At 43.1% G+C, this 23807-nt stretch overlaps 1 protein-coding gene across 1 annotated transcript in view; it reads right to left on the reverse strand.

Moving 5' to 3' along the window:
- The window catches only part of mboat2a (membrane bound O-acyltransferase domain containing 2a), a 43564-nt gene extending 20167 nt beyond the window's left edge, over positions 1 to 23397 (reverse strand). The window contains exons 1-2 of the mRNA XM_084381837.1: positions 22986 to 23397; positions 2121 to 2266 (exon numbers count right to left, since the gene is read on the reverse strand). Coding sequence (XP_084237963.1) covers positions 2121 to 2266; positions 22986 to 23069 — 230 coding nt within the window. The 5' untranslated portion in view covers positions 23070 to 23397. The remainder of the gene's footprint in view (positions 1 to 2120; positions 2267 to 22985) is intronic.
- Positions 23398 to 23807: the final 410 nt, after the last annotated feature.

The raw sequence follows: 23807 nt of genomic DNA on the forward strand, positions 1-23807 counted from the left end.
TTATGACATCTGATTCGCGAATGAGTTACACTACACGACCTCTCCGAGCCACAACAAATGATCCGATCCGACCGCAGCTCATGTACACGGACCGTCTATCTCCACGGCGATCAAATAAAACCCTGTCACCTATAACCTGATGACCAGGTAACATTTCACCTGGTTGGCATTTTCCAACTAGCCTGATGTCAGGCTAGTGTTTCCCAGGTTTGCTCTCCAACACACACACAAACACAAGCGCACACACACAGCTGCACTTTGAGAGGCACTCTGCCAGAGGTACAGTGGGTTGTCTATTACAAGGCAATAGCTTTCTAATTGGATATCAGTTACTACCCGATCGACCCATTTGCTTTGGCGAGGATGAAGAGAATGAGGACAGGGCGAGGGAGAATGAGGAGGGAAAGGGCAGCAATGGGGGGATGGCAGGAGTGAGAGGAGAGGAGGAGGAGGAGGATGGCTGACAAGTAGCAAACAAGGAAAAGGGTGTGGGATGATAACAGGAGAACAAAAGGAACCAATGAGAAACAGCAAACTCAATGGGCTGACTGTTCAAAGTAAGACGATGAAAGAAAGGCTCTTCACATATCAATCCGATTACTCAGAACAACTATCACTGATGGAACAACAACTAATCTGCACTGAGATACTGTCGCTGATTTCACTGTGATCCTTCTTGGAAAACTCTTCCTCTATACTCGAGCTGAAACGATTAGCTGATCACAGAAATGACTGGCAACTGATGAATGAAACTTAAATATTGTCTCAGTCATTTTCACGGAAAAATTGCAAAAAACAAGACATTTTAAGATGTTGCAGTCTGCTTCACTATATTCGACATTTTATAGGCCAAACAATTCATCGATTAATCTGCCAATTTATTTTTTAAAATCATCGATAAATAAAAACAATAGTTGTTGCCGTACTTACAACATGTGAGCTCTAGTAAATACCCATCATCCCTTCCTGTCGTTCAGTGCTGTGCTTATTTTATTCTCACAGACAACCAACCGAATGTAGATGAATATGAATATCAGTGAGACTGTGTGAGTGACAACAGGTTATTAAATAATTAACACTGAAATTTTATACACAATCTACTGAGCATTTAATTAAAATCACATTAAAATGACACAATTAGCCAGAATGTTAGCTCATAATTTTTTTTTATTATTCTCTTTCAATCCCAGGGTTTATTGATCCACGTATGAATGGTATAATTTAAGTTTAAATGTGACATTATGAATGCACTCCGATTCATTTTTCATTTGACTAATGTCAATGTTCTGCTAAGGTGACATTTAATTATCACATAATGTACTGTTTTGCGAAAATCCAAACAACACCAGCTCTCACTGGTCCTTCCACTTTTGAAGCTGAGCTCACAGATCAAGCATGTTAGCACGTTGCTAATGCCAGCAAGCCAGCAAAACATCGAGGCTGGGGTTCCCACAACATTAGCTCATTCTAGAAGACCACACTGAGAGCAAATATGGCTGACGTTTCATTTACTATCCAGTCACTTCATTTAGTTCATTTTCTGAGTTATGAATAAACTTTTTTATGTATAGAAAAAAAATGCTGTGACAGCTGCACATGATTTGCTTTATCCAACGAACATTTCAAAACTCCTGGCGGAACCAGCCAAATTTTTGCCATTGTTGCTTGACAAATGATTTAAAAGATTAATTAATTGTCGTATAAGTTTTTGATTAACTTTCAGATTAACAGACTAATCATTTCCGCTAGAGCTAACACACTCAGGGACATTCTCTGGGGTTTATGGAGAGGCATTCTGGGAAATGTAGGAAATCACTAACTGAAGCAGAAGTGGACACTTAATTATCTAGCATTTCCTTTAATTACATAACACTACATAATATTTCATATACCAACACCGTAACCATGAGATTAACAAACAATCCAGCAGCATATAGTAATGTATTTACAAAAAGCATGAAATTGGGACATGGACACAGTTTGCAGGAAAAGGATCTCGCCAACATAATATTGTAGGCAGAAATGCTGAGGAGGGAAGGAAGGAAGGAAGGAAGGAGCAGAGTATAAAATGACAGTGATGACAAGAAAAGAGCTGCGGGATAAACAGAGCAGTGACTCACCAGCCAAAGCAGAAGAGAGCCAAGTAGAAGCCCAGCAGAGTGGCCACCACATGTCTGATGAAAGGGCTGGTCTTACTGGGGTGGAGGTAGATCCGAAACCACACAGCCATCAGCAGGGCGAACAGCTGACATGCCACAAAGTTTACCTGCACAAAAGGGACACACAACATTCATGTCAGAGATCAGGATGAATTCATGAGGACTGACAGCTGGAGCTGGGCCTTTGGAGTCAGTTGACCTCTGTTGACTGAGTCACAGTAACATCGCGCCACTTCCAGGTAGACAACAGTAGATTTGCATTGCAGAGATATGCAAATTCTGCAAACTTGGTTATTTTTGTTGTCATTTTCAGCCACAACTGTAACATTTAAAGATATATAGTTAAACCAAATGGTACTTATGCTTTGCTAGAGTCAACAGCAACATCTAAGACTAGCTAACTGTTAGTTTCGGGTGCGCTCAAGCTGTCAATTTCTTTAGTCTGTGGCCCAACTGATAAATAGTGAAAGTGAAACGACAGAAATTCAGTTGTATTGCACCAACACAGCTGCACCTACATACGTTTTATGGTTTTCACTCAAACGCAAAGGTTTAACAGGAAATGGGCTAAACCGTGCCACCACATAGGTTTAATCCCCGAAGCACTAAAGCATTAGCTCTCCCAGTAAACAATAAAACAACAGATATCAACCATTTCTAATAATGCATGTGTTATTGTGTTATATATAAATACATTCTGTCTGACAGGTCACGGCAAAGCTCGGTTAAAGTGGGTGTTTGAGACCTTATTTCATCTCCTAATGTCTCCAAATGGCACAGCAAAGAGGCTTTACTCCAGACAATAGAGAGATTGACTGGATCCATCCAGGGGAGCACAATGGAGACCTCTCTGTTTGATTGCCAGCACTTTACCTCTACTCATCCTGAACCACATGGCGAGAGATAGAGAAAAAAAAGGGGGGGGGGGGCATATATAACATATGACACCCTATTGATCTGACTGGATGCAGTTATCCTGTAAATTTGATTATTTTCATGACCGCGACCTCCTTCTCTGGAGATAGTCTCGTTGAATTTCCCATCACCGACATCATTAGCGAAGGTAACGCACAGTGTTGTGTTTGTGTACATGTCTGCATATGTCAGCGGTGACTCAGGGATGGTGTTTGATGTGTCTTGCTATCCCGCTGTCCCGGACGGCTGAGCTATTCATCACTCTCAACATCGAACTACACACTTTTTCACTCACACATGGACATGAGCACAGACTAAAAGCCCTCAGATTTATTTCTCCATTTCCTCTCCAAGTCGGCTTTCTCTGCCATCAATCCCCGTTTACAACTGCTAATAACACACAAGGCCAATGTCAGAAGAGCTGCTATTCCTGTGCAATGACGTCGCCTCACATTTGTGGTCGCCAGTGCTCGGCGGCCGTGCACGTCTTACTTAAAAGCCGATTTGGGACAAAATCAGAAAATGCAATGCTCGCATTACACTGAATAGTGCAAGAAGTGAAATTAAGATGTATCCGCTAAGAACCGTTCATGTTTGTTTGATGCCATGATCACTGATGCATGTCTGAAGGCACAATGGCCCGTCCATGTATATAGGTCATGTTAACAGATCCGTCTGGCCAGCAAGCAGTGAAAGGCTAGAGACACCACGAGTGCCATCCATTATCTATGCATCCTGCATGATTAATAAGAGCGAGGGAGGGAGGGAGCGAGACGGGCGGATATAGCCTTAAGTAGGTCCTTTAGTCTGCACGATGTAGCGCCAAATCATCTGCCGCATTAGCCTGAGTGTATCATATCCGATGGCGCTTAGCAGCAAAAATGATGGTTTTGGTTTTACCATGAACGCATAAACACACACACACACACAAAGCACAGGAGCTGTCCTCATTTGTCTGGTCTGGTATTGTTCAATGGAGGAACCCAATTGGGACTAGGATGAGGGTAATTAACAAATAATCCAGCCGGAGAGCCTAAAAGAACAGCCTGTGAGCAGGTCCTGATGGTACTGACTGAGCTACACACTGAAGCAAACTGACAATAGTTAAAAAGTAAACCGAGCTGCGTCATGTAATCGTTTTTTTATGGTGCCTAAAAGCAAACGACCAGCCGTCTATCAGGCCTCTATGAATCAAAAGCAAACAACCCACCCCACCTATGTGCCAGTTAATGTTGGTGTTTATTCAGACTGGCAGCTATTTCAATCATTCAACCATGAATAATACAGGAAGTGGGCCTTGTTTTAGTCTATATTGATTTGCTTCTCATGTGAAAAATGTGAGTGTTGTGCTGATTCACTTTCTCTCTAGTGCAACAGATCAGGCTAAATTAGACCCAGGTTTTAACTGCAAAAATGACCCTCTCTTCACTTAAATCTCAAGTGCTAAAAATAAAATACGATGCCCTGGTAATGACAGCGACTCACATCAAATAGACCTCTGCTGGCTACCCCATCTCATGCAAGCGGTATTTACCCAATCCACAGCTTTGGATGTCATTTCACGCTTTGATTACTTCAAGCTGCTCCTTTAGAGGAGAGGACACTGCTAGTTGGTCGACTTGTCAGCCCTGTGCGCCTGCTCTATGAATGACTGGCTCATTTGCAAACATCGCACACTTACTTATAGTCACTGATTTATCAATGCGACCGGGGAGGCAAAAACAGACGTCAACAAACCAGAGACAAACATCTGTCGTTGAAAGAATCAGACATGGAGACATATATCTTCGGTTATTATAACTACTGTTCAAGTGACTGTTTCCTTACAAATCACTTGTAGTTGAACTTGAACTTCTGTCTTTGCACTAGCCTGAGAGCAAGAGTGTGTAATCAGCCCCTCCCTGGATATGAACACATTGCTTTGTAAGACAGGAATTTCATGTGGGAGACTGGAAGGGCGTGACAGAGGAACTGTATTGTTCACAGTTCACTTGGAAGCTGACTGTGAGGCAAAAAGCTCTGACTGAGCAATTTATCAACTGTGAATTATCCGCTCCCGAGCTTTTCATGTAATATTAAGAGTATGACTGCAGTAGTTGAATTGTGACAGTAGTAACATTTTGATTATGAAGCATGACTGATTACTTGGAACTTGGAGCTGCGTGAGAACAGCAGGTGGCTTCATGGAAAACCTGTAGCGCAGCCCTCCAGTGCACAGCTTGAGCGCTCACTTTTATACGGCCCAATTCCACACAACAATATAATTTGGGGGAATGTTTGAGGGCGAGGCACTGAAGTCACGATTTTGATCAACGCAAAAGAAGATATACGGGGAAAAGATGACCTCTGACAAATGACATGTGGAACATTCAGCGTTACTTTATAATGCCACCTTCCAGAAATCAACCTCTCAATATTCAAGAAGCCCTTCTTTGTTTGTTGACAAGATTAGCTAAGCCTGCTTTTCAAAGAGCAATCTTTGGTGGTGATGAGATGCGTGAAAATTGCTCTGGCCGACTGTGAAAAGGCCCACTGTTGTCTACTTGTGCAGACTTGTAATTGGACCTGTTGATTACTGCCGGGTTTATCAGAGACCTCGGGTGCCCTGGAACTGCACTTGCTGAGGCACTGACACACAGAAAGCTCAGATAATTAATGAAGTGGGAAATGTCGTTAACGACACTACTTGATAGTCTTATCTTGTTCCAGATCACTTAAAACATATGATCCTGTGATGCATGTGAGGACAAAAGCTTGTGTACATACGTAATAGCTACAGTACAAGTATATTATGTGCCATTTTAATTATAATCCACATATGTTAAAAGACTTAGTTCATCCAGAAATTAAAATTCCGTCATTATCTACTCATCTGCACGCCGATGGAAAGTCTGTTGAAGTTTCATGGTCCACAAAACATTTGTGGAAGTGTAATTTCAAAAAGCAGCGTGTGTCCAGCATACACAAACATATAAAGTCACTCGTGCGCACACACACACTTGCTCCCTGAAGAGGAATGAGGATAAGGGACTTAGAAGGGAGAAGTAGCACATCATCAGTATTTTTGAATTAAGGAAGCAAATTTTCAACAACTTCTTTAAACAATAGTCGGATGCCTTAACAACTGGTTATCGGTTAATCATTAATAACGTATGAAATGTGTTGGTTGTTTTTGTTTCCATTAAAAAAACTGCTTTAACGACTGGCATCATCTTTGTTTGATGCGAAATCAGACCAGGCTTCATTAGGAGTTAAAAGAATAGAAAAAAAGTGAACACCAAGTTTCTTGATTGATAAACTTAATAACACAAAATAATGACAAATGGCCTACACTGATGCTACTAAATGGCTAAAATGCAATAATATGAGTTTGTATCAAACGTCTTTTTTTTTATTTTTAAAAGACAAATTACTTTAAAAACGATTACCGGTAATACATTTTAATACAACACCAATTAATAGATTAATCATTAACATCCGATTTTGAATGGAGCCAAATTCACAACTCGATCTATAAAATGCTGTGAGAAAGTACACTGACATCGGAAACGAATGCCAGCAGTTGAGAAGTCAGCTGTCAAAGTAAACAACTGTTTTTTCACCTGAGCAGCAGTTATATAATGAGTCCACATGCTCGTTGACTTGCTAGATTTCACTCACAGATGTGATTTCACACTGAACTGACACTGTAGCATCCTGGCTGTGATTCTGGTCCCACATGAAAGGTGCGTTCCACATAGATGCAAAGAATTGTGGGATATGCAGCTACCGCTGTTGCCTCTTGGGTGCACGCTGTATATTACAGCAAAGTTACGATAACACGTGAATGTTTGATAATGCGCAGCGTGATGATAACAGCCAGATCTGAAAGTGTAACGAGGCAATACCACTCTTGATTTTCAAAGGATTTGTTAATAGATAAGGCTAAATGTGTTTCCCCTCAGCATGTCGCCAGCATTGAGATAGTGGTTTACTGAATAAACATTTTGCAATCGACAAGTGCCTGTGCCAGGGAGGTTGTTTCTCCATTCATAATACATGGATCCTCTCTTCCATTATTGATTCACTCTGAAGTCAACTCTACCCTGGGGTACAGTACTCTTATTGTCTCAGAATGTAAGGCAGAATATCTGTGTCGCAGAACAGTTTGTAAGAGATTCAAAAGAGGCCACGGCAAAACAAAATGCCACTGTTTTTAGATAAACCCCCTGATTTAAACCCACTGAGATATGTTCATGGACAAAGGACTCAATTGAGGAATGGTCGGGTGGACCAAAAACACTGAATGAACTTGTTCAAACAAAATTTGGACAGTGGAGATTTTGGTAATCTGTCACTTACACTTGAAATCTGTTTGGCAGGTGACAGAGACCATTCTTCATGCATTTCCTTCCTTGTCACCTATGCAAACAAACATCACTGAGACAATATTGGCTCCAAAAGCTCAAAGTTCAAATAAACTGGCTTGGTGAGAACACACCCTAGAACACCTCTCACTTTCTCTCAATACCAGACAAAAGTATCCTGGCAGATCAATCGTTTCTCATTAAAGTGTGCAGGGATGGGGGAGACAGAGAGGGAAGCGAGACAACATGCAGATGTTTAGATGGGTGGCAGGCGCCAGTGAGCAATTAGCGCTTAAGAGCAATGAGCTATCAGGCACTTCCTCCTGGCAGCTGTGGCATGGGGCTCAGCTCAGCTTTAAGAAGCTACGTTATAGACTGTCACACGGACTGGCAGAGGGAGAGAAGCTAAAGGGGAGGAGGGGAAGTCATTGTGGTTGCAGTGGAAGACAGAGATAAGCCAGTTTCCTGAAGCTCATTGTTGAGTGAAATACAGTGTGCGTGTCCCTGTGTCTGCGTACGTGTGAGGGAGGGTAACATAAAGACCCTCGGGGCTAACGCACTGCTCATGTTCATGTCGTTCTTGCACCACTTTGCCTGTTTTTCACTCACTTTCTGTCTTCCCTCATAGTTTTCCTCGGCCTCCGTTTGTCCTGAAATAGCACCAGAAGAAGCGCCATGATCGTGACTGTGCGACAAGGTTTAAAAGAGCACTGTACATATAACGTCTCTCCTCCCTCTGTCCCTGATAGTGTTTAAATCTAACTTATAAGCTGGACATGTCACGCTAGATAGGAGCTGCAGTCAGGCGGCAGGGTTGTGGAGAAAGGAAGGAGTGGCGCGGGGGGGGGGGGAACAGATGGATGGCGAGTCATTCATCCTCTGGGCATTGATTTTCCTCTTTCCCTTTCTATAAAAAAAGAACAAGAATCTACAGCCATGCTAGCAGCGCCGTGAGGCCCAACGTAGGCACAGCTGTGCTTCGGGCTTAATGCTAACGTCAGCATGACGAGCTCATAATGACGATGCTAACATGCCGTGTATAGTATATGTTTGTGCAATGCTAGTTTTGAGTGTTAGCGTGCCAGCATTTGCAAATTAGCATTAAACAGTCATGAATGGCTGCACAAAATGTTGTCAGGCTACTGCAGTGGGGGAAAAAAGAAGCCTTCTTCTGAATTCAGTGGCCGTAGATGGTCAGGATAGTAGATCAGTCAGGAGAAGGGTGGCACGACTGACTGCTTGTGTTACTAAAAATTAACGAACCTCACAAAAAGTATTTCTATGAGAGTGCTGTAAAGAAATAAAATAGCTAATCCAACAGAATTAAAAAAAATTGAACAACTTTAATATGGAAAAACAGGAAATCTGACCAAACTGTATACTGACACCGTCTAACCTTTATTGTCTGGAGAAAACGCAGTGCGTTAGGTTCCCATGGGGCAGTGAGAGAGATAAACATCTCAATAAAAACTGGCTGGTTGAGTCTGACCTGCTCTCTGTAGGTGCAGGACACCTTTCCCAAGGGAGAGCTCTTTGCTTGGGTAATGACTTTCACTTCTTCAGTGAACCAGAGTAGTATCACACACACACACACACACACACACACACACAACTGGGGTAATATCGTTTTTCATAAATAGTACTCCTCTCTCCCCTCCCTGTGCTTGCTCCCTCTTTAGCACGCAGAGACTAAAATAGTTCCTTTTTGGAAATAGCAGTGTATGCCTTCCTATCCGCGCCTCACTCACAGCAACTGGTAGGTTCCTGTCTTTGCATGTGTGCCTGCATCTGCTTGTGTGTGTCTACACAAAGTGGGGGATAAATTTAGACAGTCATTAGCATAAAACCCTTTTTTTTTCTCCATGTCATTAAGTCACTACCCACCCAAAACCTCACCCTCCCCCCTTCCCCTGTACAGCCTATGTGACGCTACGGTCCTGTTCTGCACAGTCTCATTTCATTTCCATCAGCTGTAGTCCACAATGACTCATGCAGATTCACTGCGCTGCTGCTGCCAGAGAAGAGGGAGGGACTCAGAGCCTTGAAGATAAACTCAACGCACGTCACAGTCTGTATTCTACTCATAAAGTGGCTGGGGGAGCATATATGACATACTATACTGTCCTGATCCTGCTTAAGGAGCACTATAGGACACGCAGAAACATCCCGTTGTCAGCAGTTTTCGTGTTTGGTGGCTGCTGGGGAGAGCATTGATGTCTAATTCCCACAGAGGATTAAAAACAGCTGATGATAAGAGTGTTAGCAAATGTGACAAAGGAGCTGGATGGAGCAGAGTCGGAGAGGGAGAGTTAGAAATTGGCTGCAAATTGTGGGGAAAGTGCAAAATACCATGCAAGGACACATTATTTACTTGCAGCGTTTATGACGCCATACATTTATCTAACCAATAACGTGGATGGGTGAATGTAGTGAGGAAGACCAACTGGCATCCAACCCCATTCCTGGCTGAAGAGAAATGAGGGCAGTGGACTGTCTGCCAGGGTTCTTCCACATGCAAACGCACACTCGCAAACAAACGCACGCATGGAGCCAAGAAGAGACACGGGCAATGTCATGACTACTTTAGCCCTGGACGAATAAATGTGCAATGCACAATTGGTCATGGCTCCCAGAGACAAGCCGACTTGCGTGTGTATGTGTGTGTGCGCTCTGTGAAGCTAGATCATGCTGACAGTATGGGAACAACAGCATTCTTGTTCCTAGCTGCAACACAACAAAGCTTTGACTTGTATCATGCCAGTGGCTGTGCCCCCTTCTGCCCACTCACAAACACGCACACAAAAAAAAAAAAATCAAAGAAAGAGGACAAAACTTGGACATTTTAGCCACAAGCCTGTTTGAAAAAGGAAGAAGTGCTTCACGAAGAGAGTGGGACAAAGGCTTCGAATATAAGCCCATGTTTAAGAAATTTACGACGATAATGAATGCCACACAGGTGGGAGCCGCACAAAGGAAGCTTGCATTGATGCACGCAGAGTGTTAAAGCCTGCAGTGTGCCGCTCTCCCCTCTGAGCTGGTCCACAGATCCCTGTCAGGCTCTTACGGTCAGGCAGGCTATTAATAGCCAAACAATCAACCATTCCTCACAAGGCAGCCAGCAGCACTGGGCCAGAACCTCGCACACAATATACGTGTGTGTGTGTGTGTAGTTCCTTTCTTGAGCCACACGTACCCGACCCATGCAAAGATTACAGGGCTGCTTTTGGTCGGAGACGTCATCCGTGCTGTGAGCAGCCGCCGTGGGGCCCGATGGGAAGTGCAATGATGAAAAATGTTAACACCGCGGGATACATTTACACTGTGATAGGTGACCTTTTGCTTGATGCACTCGTGCGCACATACTGTATGTTGCCATGTCAATGCAAAAACAAACAGAGCTAACAGAAAGCAAAGAAGGAAGGAAAGACAAAACCGTGTAATTAGCCAACACTATAGGAAGAGTCCTGTGTGGGCATTGCAGACCAGACATGCTAACCACTGTCTGTGCACACTTCACTGCAGACATGTCTCTCTCTCCCTCTCTAGGTTTCTTTCTCTTATCCTCTACTGTCCACATACGCAAAGAGCTTTGAAGCCACTTACCCCGTTTGATACGTGCAGCTCCTATCAAACACTTACCAGCCATATAATTTATACAAGAGATTTACTGGCATCATTACGGAGAAGCCAAGACAGGCGAACGGTGAGAGGGGGAAATGTTTTGGAGAAATAACCTGCGGCGAGCCCAAATGAAAGATGCAGTATGTTCCACAAAGTGTTTTGCAGCAGCTAAACTAATAAACTGATGAAATTACTGCTCACTGATTATGTCATCTATTAGGTATTCCTGCTGCCTGCAGATGCATGTCTCTTCGACAGTGCTGACTAATGTGGATGCATAAAGATACAAGCGGGGAGCATTGCTTCACAGCCTCTTTCGATATGCACATTACTCTTTGCAAACAACTTCCAGCCGTGCAGTGATTTACACAGTGAGGGACTTTTTACAGTATCCTCGACTGGAAATGGAGACAGTTTTGTTTTATATGCCAACCCTGACTTTCTAGCGCATAGTATCAGTGAAAATGAATGACGACATACTCAGACGGAGGGACACTGGATAGCTACAGTAAGCAAAGCAGAACGTATCCACTCATCCAGGTCTCATGTATCCAGGATTGTGCCAAGCTGCCTCCAGACTCTGCATCCTGGCAGTCTGCATGCGAGTCAGCCATGTAAGAAATATGCAAAAATGAAGTTGGGGCCAAAGCAGGTCAAAGATATCACCAACTGCCTGTGTCATTCTTATTTAACAAATCCAACAAAACCAAGATTTTTCTGTTGCATTTCTCACAAAAAAGACTGTTAATGTAGCAGGAGAATTATATTAAGAAGTGCAATTTCTCTTGGGCATTGAATTGTGGTCTACTGAGGCGGTTATAGGTATCAATTTATAGTGACATCCCATCTGCATTTGTCCCACAAACCACACTGATGAATCAAAAATAACTTACTTAGAAATGCAGTGGTCACTTTTAAAATAAGAGTTATGTGGTGGACTTCTGTTGATAGGTAGCTGATGTAGTGTGAGAGGCCAAGGCAGCTGAAAGGCAGTGAGTCAGAGTGGTGTCTCGAATTCTTGACCAAGAGCAACATCACTGGGCTACTGTCTGGCGTCATCTCAGCCAATTTTATTCACACAGAGATGCTGAAGGAAAAAATCCTGTTACTCATGAAAAGCAAGCAGGACTGAAGACAGCCTCAAACCAAACCTTAATGACCACCCTCGTGTTGTTTGAACACGGAGCCGCAGTTGTGGTTCCTTAACGTGGAACATATAATAGACCGGCTTTGAAGTAGTGAAGTGTGCTGTAATCTCAAATACATCATTACCTGACAGCAAAGGCGATGCTCTTTTCTTTCATTTATACTTGTAGCTGATAGTCTGCACATTTTGTTCTGTAGCCGATACTCATTTACAGTTCGTGAATGGAGCAGTTAAGATGTTGTGAAGACTACCCTAGCTAAAACGGTGAGGAACACTGTAAAACTGCTTGATATATACATAAGGGACTGGTGAGAAATGGTAGGGTGAAGAGCATGCCCTCCAACTTCTTACATTAAACTTGAAATCAATCATCATAGGCCACTTTGTTCCCTCTCCAGTGGGCTTCGTTCCTGCCGTTCTGTGGTCAAAACTCCCAACAAAAATATAAGCCATCCTTAATGAATACTGAGCCCCCTTGGGAACGATTACACTACATTCACTCACATCCACAAGAGCTTGACAGATTTGGGAAAATGACCCAGCAAAGCAGCACATTAGTAGCTCTTAAACAACTGCCTGTATGTCATTTTTACAGAATACATGAGGCTTGCAAGTCATGAGACTGAAGAAGATACTTAGCCTGATATTAAAGGGGAATTCTGGTATTGTCAAACCTGGGCGCCTCAGCTGCATTGGCTGCAACGTCATCCGACCATACGGAAATTGAAGTTACATCCCCTAGAAGTGACCTTAAAGTCGAAGATCCTTTTTGTAACCAGAAACACGAGTCTTGTTCCAGGATAAGTCTTAGTCAGAAACTTAGAATAACAACCTCAGCCCCAATAAGCACTTTTGCAGGACGTAACATTGACAGTCACAGCTGCCCCAAAGGATTAGATTGCAGCCATTACAGATCATTTCAACAGAAAAAAGGGTCAGTCAACACTTTCCTTTTGTTCTGCTCACCTGGAGAGTTTTGATATGTTCTGGAGGGATTATATATGTGACTGGGTAGTCACTTTAGCAGCTGGAGGCATAATTTGAAAACTTTGCATTGAGTGCCATACCGCAAATCAAGCTTTTGTGTTTCAGAAGCCCCAGTGCTCGACAAAACAAACGTCCCACTGAAAGCTCTAATTCTGCCCCACCTAAAGGTCGGCTTTACCAGAGTCTTACAAAAGGCATTTTATCTGCTCACTGTGAAGCACAAGACACTGAGCCAAATGAACTTAAAAGCCATGAGCTTGTAAAGACTAACACACAAATTTGACTTTTGACTTTGAAACAATAGTTGCGTGTGTAGTGTGGGAAAAGGATTTGATTCCACACAAGAAACACAATATTCCTAGTGTTGGCAGCCACTACCTAGATGAGAAAAGAAAGCAGTCAGTTGCTATGATACAGCACCGTATATGCAAAAGTCCTCAATGGTGTGCTAAGAGTGAGGAGACAACCTTTAAACAACAGATCTTCACAAATGACTGAACGCACTCTGGCAAGAGTCTGCAGTCAAGTGCTCAGAGCTCCAATTATAAGTGTTTACATCTACAGCAGCATGCAGGCTTTATAGACTGAGCATTTGCAACAAGAATCCCCTCAAAGTCTGGTACACAAAACAAACAACGCTCATGTATGAGGACTCGACACAGCACAAAAGGCAGGTTTTTCTGTAATGTTATAAAGGCTGCAAATGCTAGGCTAATGTTACATAAGCATGTTAGGTAACTGACATTTGCTGGTTGGATGAATGTTCTGTTTTCTACTACGGTTCTGCTCAGATATGTCACTACTGACATTAACATTGGCGGCCACTGGAAGATGTTTCGTCTGACACCAATGTTCCATTTAATAAAATGTCATTTTACAGAGGGGTTAACCACACGGGGCAGCACATTACAACATGCAGTCTGTTTGTGGGTACGCACGCTTGTTGCAAATCATGTGCATTGTATAATAGGTTATGATTTCTCTCACATTTTTCACACCTCGCCAGAGAGAACGAGCGCGACCCTGAAAGTGAAACACCTGCATTTGGTTGTTGTTTCAGTGCAGCCACATTCAGAAGCATTGAAGTAGCAGATGTGCAAACACAGGTAACTGCTGGAACTTACTGACTGTGGAGGAGCACAATCAGTATGGCTGGCAACTAACAAGTATCAGTTGCATCACTTATAGCTTTGATTTTCTCTTTCACTGTGCTTTTAGATGTTTTTTCTATTGGATCTCTTTGTTTTATCTAAAACCAGAGCTGCAACAATTAGTCATCTGAATGAAAATTAATCGCAAACTATTTTCATAATCGATTGTTTCAGTCAATTTCCGAGCAAAAATGTCAAACATTTGCCACTTTTCTTTGTCATTTATGACCGTAAATGAGGAGTCTTTGGTTTCTGAAATGTTAGTACGACAAAGGAAGTCATTTGAAGACATCTCTTCGGGCTCTGGGAAATTATGATGAGCCTCTTCTTACGTTTCTGATGATCTAAATGTTGGTGATATTTTGACACACAATAGAAAACACATGCACCATATTCAACTGCACGATATACCCCTTTAAGCACGGGATATAAATATATAGCCAATTGTAGCACAGGTGATCAGGTTCAAGGGAATCGATGGCAGAAGGTGCCGGGGAGTTAACATCATGAATCAATTCTGCATTTAGGGGGCCGAACTTTTCAGATGACAGCGCAACTTGTAGTTACGGATGATCAATACTGAAATTGACTGTTTATTGGAGCACAGAGCCACTTAAAAATAAGGTGACAGAGGCTTGGTGAATGTGTCAGAGTCTATCTGTTCCTGTGAAGGTGAATCAGCTGAATGGCCTTACTGGCTTACTTCAATGGAATTACAAGTGACAGTGCAAAGTCACACTTATAAATATTCATGTATTCTCATTTATAGTGGATGCATTTTCTTCATCCAGTCGGACTCCTGGCAAAGCGTGGTGAACGGACCAGAGAGCAGCTGTTGCACACAAGAGTTTTGTAGAGAATTATAGACCTCAGTATGTAAAATACTGGAGATGGATGAACAACGATCAAAGCAAAAAAATACATGCATATTAACTGTGTTAGGGCCCAATCATAACCAGAGGCAAATCTTCAAAGCTGGGCTTGCTTGTTTGCATTCAACTATAATCTACAACATCTGATAAGTCTAGTTGCTCGGCCTGTAATTTGAAGCTGTTAAAATGATTCCTTGAAAGTATATGGCCTTTAACTGGTGCTCTGAGCTGAGAGTTCAGGCTTTTTTAGCACAGAAACCCGATCCACCCTCATAACACCACACCATTACCAACGGAACTAATGAGTTAGTAAGCTGAGTCATGTGGACGTCCACTTTTGAGGCAGCGCTAAGTACTTCAGAGTGAAGGGGAATGACAGATGCACAGATTTCCCATCTATAGCTACAGTAAGCCTATGTGTTTGGTTCAATTACACAGGGAAAAGCCCTGTAGAAGATACAGAAACCGCTACCTTATCTATAATACTTATAATACAACACAGGACTTGTCTGACAATTTATTGATGCTTTTGATACTATGGTTTTGCAATACCATGATTGCCTTTGTTGCTAGTAGGAAACGAACGCACAGCCATGGCAGTCTTCATCATGCTTGATACAATACAGGACAAGGACAGGGTAAATACAGAGAGCCCAAGAGAAAGCAGAGACCGAGGTGCCTTTTCAGAAGTATCTGACTGTATTACCATCTCTTCTTCCATTGACAGTTCTTCTGTTTCTCTGGATTAAATGCCACACTTGCAATAGCCACGCCTCATTAACGCACATGATCATAAAGTCTGAGCTACCTTTGTGAAGACCTGCCCGCTTTGTGCACGATGACAACCAACCAGCTATGTTAACAACATGGCCAAGTCGTTCCATATTCCCCACGAGGAATCACACATGCTTGTGTTGGTTGTGCACCATAATAGCGGCAGCAGCCAGCAGCACTCCATTAGTGAGAGCCGAGGGGAAAGAAATCAATTGGAGGGATAAGACTCCCCAGAGGGCAGCCAATTAAAGACAAAGGGGAGGTAGGGAAACTCTGACGAGACCCAAGAGCCTCAGAGTCAGACCAACGGTACCGAGCCGAAAGGCTTTTGGGACTCAGTCAGCCGCAGGGGACCAAAGGGTAAGCCAAGTTGAGATTCTTCAGGCCTTACCGCCACTTCAAAAATCCCCTCATTTAAGGAAAATTTTAACATTAGTGCTAATGCCATAAACTTTCTGATTGTTTTACGAAGATCCAGAGATATTAGGCCACAATGGCGTGTCGCCATCACACGCAACTACTTTTCACTGCTTTTTGTCAAACTCCTGCTAAATCCTTTTAACGGAACCATTTGCTGTGTTGCAGTGTTGGACTTGTTTCACTGATAGCAGGGAATTATCAGCGGATAAAGGGAAAGCCAAGAGTCAAACCCTCGTCACTGTGTGGGCTCAGAGGCCTACAGTACAATGGCCTGACGGAAAATGCACCAGCAACAACAAAAGAAGGCTTGTTATTGTGATAAAAGATGTGGCCGTTGACTGTGACAAACTGCAATCCAATATGTCACATAAACAGAAGACTGATTGTACAGCTGGGCAGCGAGCCTTTTGAGACCCCGAGGACGCACGACAACACTGCCTGTACGCTGTAAGACTGCATCTGTATGTCAGACATGACATTGAAATGATTGATGAGCTGGAGAAAAAAAAAACAGCGTGTTGACTGCAAATTCTGCTATTCTGAGATAAAAACAGTGAAATGGACCTGATATTTTCTTTTATTTGTCATGTTATTACAAGGGAGAGCAGCCGCCGGACACCATTTCTCAGTATAAAGAGGCAGAAAGTCTAATATAGCATCTACACGCTCATGTCAACAATGATCAGCTGACAAGCTATGTCTGCATGCATGCCCTTGCTGTCCTGTTTTTAATGCCACTGTTGACACTAGAAACATTACCTCATCCAAAACCTCTACTGATCTGAATGCTAAATATTTACCATTCATCACTGTGTCAAAAGAAATAATCCTGGCGACAAAAGAAACTTTAAAATTTAAGGTTAAATCCATCGTTACACACACACAACACGGCGCAGGTGGAAATTTCCACACTGCCACAATCCTTAGAGACATCCCGTAAACAGTGGTGCTGTCAGCCTGCTGGATGCAAGCCTCAGTGAACTCCACCACGTCAAAAAAACCTTTACAGAGAGCATCTGATACAACAAACAACAGACACAATATAGACAGGCGTGTATGAGTCACTCCAAACATCATTACACTTTAGATCTCGTCTGTACAAAGCAAACACAGCAGGACCTGTTTGTACAATAAAGGCACAAAATAATAAATATATCAGGATGCAGGACAGTGCAGAGCTTCGCAAACAAACAGCGCGTTGTGAAGGTTCATTGTATATGTGTGAAAAAAAGCCAATGGAGGGATTCATCAGGGGCCCAGCTGCTGCATATTGAACCACATGCAGCTGTGGAAGGACTTCCCAGCTGATGCGACGACGGACAGAGCTACAAAAGTCCCCTCACAGAGCAAATAAACCTTTCAGGATCAATGATAAACAAATAAATAATCATCCATGTTTCAGCTGGCATGGAGTCAGATTTCAGGGACTGCTTGAATCACTTAATGGGGCTATTTCTGTTTGCTACACAATGTTTGGAGCCATCCAACACTTGATGACTGCAAGGCTGTATGAGTCAACTGTTTTCCAAGACTGAAACTGGATATTGTGCTTTATGATGCCATCACAGCCTGTTGGATGCATTTTTGAGGGGGAAAAAAACAAAACTGGACCTGGAATGACACCATCAGCATGAAAACCACACTGGTGTGATGTTGCCGTGCATCATCGACTTTGACAGCAAACGTTCCACCCAAGAGATTGGGCCAGATTCAGTCACAAGATGCCCCTGAAGATGCAAGCTAATCTGCAAGGCAGCTCTGATTCATCGTGTGAATGTGAGAATCAGACGCTATGCTATAAGTTCAAAAGGCATTCAGATAGATCAGTGTCCAGTAGGTGTGGGTAAACTGACGAAAATATAATATTACAATCTATTTAATTGCAGTCTTGATGCATGATATAAACTGCAATCTTGTATATTGCATTAAAGATTGTTCTGTTTGGCAGAGACTTATGGAGGACTGAACCTGCAAAAATGAGAAATGCATAAATACATATATAAATGGGTCAATAAATAAATGAATATGCGATTAAATGCACCAAAAATAAAACTGAAAATAAATGTAGGCACTAATTAATTTATTTATTTCTGTATAATTAACAATTTGCATTTTTCCTTGTTGATTTCCACGAGGTTCAGTCCTACATACAAGCGCCTTATCTGCATGTTGCTAGCTACAGCTCATGCTTCATCGGTTACAATATGTCTCCCAAGGAAGAGCAACGTTAACTTACTACTCCAATCAGCATAGCCATCTTAGTTGGCTACGTCACGCTATTGGTTTGTTGAAGTAGCGTGGATCTGCTCGACAATGAGGTCAGGTGAAGTTTAGGGAAAATGTGATGAGCATTAGTCCAATAATCGTTAAAAAAAAATCAGCAGATTAATCGATATTGGAAATAACCGGTAGTTGCAGTCCTAGTGCAGTTTGAAAACAGAAGTAAGAGAACATTAAATACCGTGATCTCTATTATTTGCCTAAAAAAGTGGAATGTAAATTGCAAAATGTAAAATGTAAAAGATCAATTATCATCAAAAAGTGTCAGATCACACACCACTAGTACACAGCATCAGCAGATCAATAACATCAGTGAGATTCTGTGTGATCTGAGAGAGGACTAAACGTAAAGGTTCTCCTCTGTGCCAAACAAATTGGTTGCAGGTCCAGTGGACAGAAGATTGATGCTTAAGCTTGAGGTGAGATGCAGTAAAATGTCAAGGGCCTTCTTGATGAACACTGTCAGGTCAATATCTCCAAGACGGAGAGCAGCACTTCATACTGGATATTGCCTCCACTCCACTTAAGGCTTATGGCAAGCGGATACAAAACAGCTAAATACAACCAAATCCGGGGCAGACCCAGCTTGGGTTAGGATGTGTAATTTGAGCTGAAGAAAAAAATGGAATCACATTTTTCATAGCAGAACCCCTGAACCAGAGTGGGTGAATATAGTGTTTGTGTGGGTGCACAAAAAATGCAGTAGGAGGAATTAGTCAAAGTAGTAACAGTGTGTTACTGAGAGGGGACAGGCTGTGTGCAATAGAGAGAGAAAGAAAAAGGGTAAGAAGAAGAGGAAGGCAGAGTGTCAGTTCAGATTTCACAGCTCCCATTATAGCTGTGACACAGGCCAGTGCAGAAGGCTGTCTCCCATGGGATACATACAGTCCTAACAACATATAGTGAGGTGCCTCACTGTGGCAGCTTCATAAAATGAGTGTCAGTGTCTGTGTGCCACACGGATCATACTCTATCTGAGCGGCTGTATTGATTTCTGTGGTGTCGACAGCGGCCCTGGCACAGTAGGGCACCCAGTTGGCAGGAAGCTAACAAACCACATTGTCCCGAGGGTGACACCTGTCCAACAAAGTAGTGCGGGCCCTGATAGCCCCGTGATTATATGTCCCATTTGTAAAATGCCATTCACTCTCACTCAGCCAGTATTCATTCAAATAGAGCGAGGAGACTGAGAATAGCCAGAGGCACACAACTCCAGGAGTCAATACAAATATTTCACGAAACAAATACGGGACAGTGAATGACTTCTCATTTCCTGCATTGCAATTGCTGGACTTCCTCTGACTTCAGAGCTATGGCACTGAGGTAAAGACATTAAAAGGTGCAACTTTTAAGATGTAACAATCCGTCAAAGGTCACTCCAAACAAATAGGGGGCAGCATATCGCCAGAATAACCCCTAACTGCTGCTCACTAAATAAAGGTGCAGTTTTACCCCTTCTGGTGTGCCCAATGGGACCTTATGTCAGAAAAAAAAGATAAATACATATTTTGATCCCTTGAATTGTGCCATGAATTACAAGTATGATGTCAGGTCAAGAAAGCATCTACCATACATATTTTTTCTGAAGTAAGGTCCCATGGCAGTCCACCAGAGGGACTTCGCCACTTCCTCTATATACTCTTTGCCGTAGCTACTAGCTATGGTTAGCTAGCTAGATGTTAGCTCAGTTAGCCTTGCAGCTAGTGGCCCTGAGCTGACTTGACTCTCCGCAGACCAGGAGCTCGCAGCAATGGGTCTAGAGTGGTGGATTAAGGATTAATTTCAACAAGACCGGAGCTGGTGTTTGTTGGAACCGCGGATAGACAAACCAATGCAGCTTTCGGTGAGTTTTATTTGGTTTCTGTCAACTTTGAATGAAGTGAGTTTTACGATGAGCTACCAAGGCTATTAACCGTGATACAGTTTAACAAGGAAAATAGCTGCAAGGTTATTTCCTTTCTTGACATTCTGAGAGCTAATTTTGTTCATTTATTAGAATGAAAAAAAGTAAGAAAAGCCTCCAAAAAGTAGCAAACTAGCACTCGACATACATCTCCCAGCTGAAACTATGGAGGGCTACACTATCAGACTGTCGTCTCTTGAAGTGGTTTTACGGGACAGGATGGGCTAGCTGATTAGCATGCTAACTTCAGTAGATATCCCTGCAACCCAATACACGGACGTTATTGACATAACCTGGTTATTTAGCCATCACGTTATGGTTATAAAGTGATATGCTCTATAGATGCAAGTTTGATCTCACATAACCATCAGCTGTCTGTTCTTTTAAAGAACATTTTCTTCCAACTGGTTACAAATTGCAATTTATTCTAAATATTCACTGTAGTAACAAACTACAGACACAAAGTAGAGGGCACTTGAGGGCTCCAGTGATGTGTACTCATTGTTCCACATATTTGAGGCACAGTGATCTCCTTTCCAAGTTCAGAGAATGTGTTTATCATGTGGAACAGATCCATTAATGTGAGTTCCCACCCTGCAGCATTCCTGACAGAGGCTGGAGCTGTTTTAGCGTGGCCCGATAGGTTTGTTGTTTTAACTACAATAATCACACACAATTCATTGGCAAATTATGAAGTGAATTATCTTGAACCATAAATTGAAAATAATCTCATGAACAGAGTGAGATTTGCAAACCTGGGACTGCTTTTCAAACGTGCAAACTTTTGCCCGGTCACAGCTGAGAATGCAAACATCTGGCAAGGCCCACCCTGGTGATCTTAGGTGCATGCAGCAAGGCTTTGCTCAGGTCAAATGGGAAAAAGGTGAGTGAGTCATGAGCTTGAGGACTGCATGTTAAAGTGCTTGGCAGGAGGAAGAAATAGGCTCATCCTCCTCCTATGCTGACAGGGAAAGCGTAACGAAGATAAGAACAAGGGATTCTGCTGCTGATGGCATCGGGCAAAAATGTACCGCAAAACTATGTGAACGTAACAAGGGGAGAAAGGCTAAAAATAGATTGTTGCTCTATATGAGAAAGGGTTACTCTTACCGATGGGGGGAAATAAGGGGCATGACAGTGTTCACACTTAACTTTCAATCCAAGATTTTACAACAAAATCAATATTTGTTACTCTGTGGTAGGTGTCAAGAGTGCAAACACACAGAGGTCAAATCATAGTAAGATCAACAGCTGACACGATGGCAGAAAAGAGAAGAAATTGCTGTTTGTCCACAAAAGCCTGTCTAACAAATCCCCGGGCAACTACTGATCTGCGCTGACATGACTGGACGCTTCCACAAACCACCATAGGCTGTGTCTGGTGAGCGTCCAAATCACTGCTATGAAAATGTACTTTGCATACTCCCCATGTGCGATGGTGTAGGTGTGGTGCCGGCGAATGTGAGAGTGTTTCTAATGCAAACATGCGCACGCACATTGCAAAAGAAAACTATCACTTGCTAATATAATCCCACGAATCCAGACTAACCACAGCTACAGCAGTTACCCAACCCATTTCAGATCTCGTTTAAGGGCTGATAGGGAAGGTGTGGTGCCCTCTCTTATTCACAGATGTGCAGTGTTGGCGAGAAAAGTCATCTGTGACACCACAAAGCCCAACTTTCAAATGTAAAACTCCATGAGCTGTGATCCCTATTCCTAGGCATACCGTTTTATATATAAATATGGGCTTTGCCTGCTAATAACAGGAATTGCATGGCTTGTTTCCAGAGTAGACAGTGCTTCATGTGGCTGGGAAATCAAGCACCACTGAATCACAATCTCAGAATTCACAAATCCGAAATCTGATTTAATCCAAAATAGGCTCCCAACCTTTAGCACTGTACCCATTTTGCAGCTCTTCCTACATAAAACTACATTTTTGTTGTTGTTGTTGTTTCTTTGCATTGGGGAAAATGTTATGGCACTTGCGGCCTAGGATTTACTAGGCTAACTTCAAGTGAATGTTAGGTGAAATTTGACTAGTTAATCCAGATTACAGCGGTGATCCGATGGAGAGCAGACCAGAGGATCTCGGTCCTCGGACCCCCTGTTTGGGAACCACTGGCTTAGGCTCCCTGGGCATCGAAGGAAGAGACAAAAGACATTAGCTGTAGCCTGACAGGGGACTAGCTGGTGATAGTGGTGGTGATACGGTGATTTTTTTTTTTTTTTTTTGGCGTGCGCTCGTTTTCAATGAGCCCGCAAAGAATAACAGCTATGCTAGCGCTGCGCATCGCCAGCCTCTGCTAACCTTAAATGCACACACGCGAGCCGACTACATGCTGTGTAAAACACATCCCCAGCCCGGATGGTCATGTATCGGTGTTTTCTCCATCCTAAAACCTACCTGGTCAAGGGGGAGATTGATAATTTCGCTGATTGGCTGCAACAGAGTGGATCCAGTGCATGATGCTGTCGTTTGGGTAGCCATGCTCGGTCGCTGTCCGTAAATCCTTTCTCTCTCACTCTCTCTCTCTCTCTCTCCTTCCTCCGGTTCGCTTCGCTCCCCTCGGCTGCTGCGATGATAAATACACTGCCGCTGTTGCTGCTGCTGCTGCTGTTGTTGCGACGGGCTGGACGCTTGTCATCCACGGCACACATCCAACAAAGAGTGCACAGCCAGGACGAGATGTCGCCGCTCGACCAGAGGGAGATTGCGCCCTTCCTGTTTTTCAACAATCGCACTCTGCCCAGGAAGGAGACGTCGGTTGCCAACCGAAGTGAACTATCTTGACGGCAGAGTGTCTTTGATCGACCATAAAGATGGTGATACTGTGGGTGGGGAGATGACGGTCCAGCCCTCCGTAATAACCATCTATTTTGACCTATCGTGTGGTGAAAAAGGGAACTCCGGCAGCCAATCCCACTTTGCACATGGAGCGGGGGGTGGGGGTCTTGATTTACAGTGTTCATTTAAACAGTGGTCTCCACCCCTGCTGCATTTGTGGCGTGCCACAGGAAGGAGGAGGTGTGTGACGTAAGGGGCGCAATGAGGCTGGTGATGGTTGTTCAAAGAGGGCCTGCAGCTGCAACCCTCCGTCCAACTCTCTGCACTGGTCCGGTTTTGGTGCATGAATGAAACGGATCCATGATCCATATCCTGGCTGCACACAACGCATTCACGTGCGTAACATTGAATGTGCTGCACGGTGGCATTGAATTAATCTGG

Source organism: Pagrus pagrus, assembly GCF_965226575.1.
Source record: "Pagrus pagrus genome assembly, chromosome: 18".
NCBI lineage: Eukaryota > Metazoa > Chordata > Actinopteri > Spariformes > Sparidae > Pagrus > Pagrus pagrus.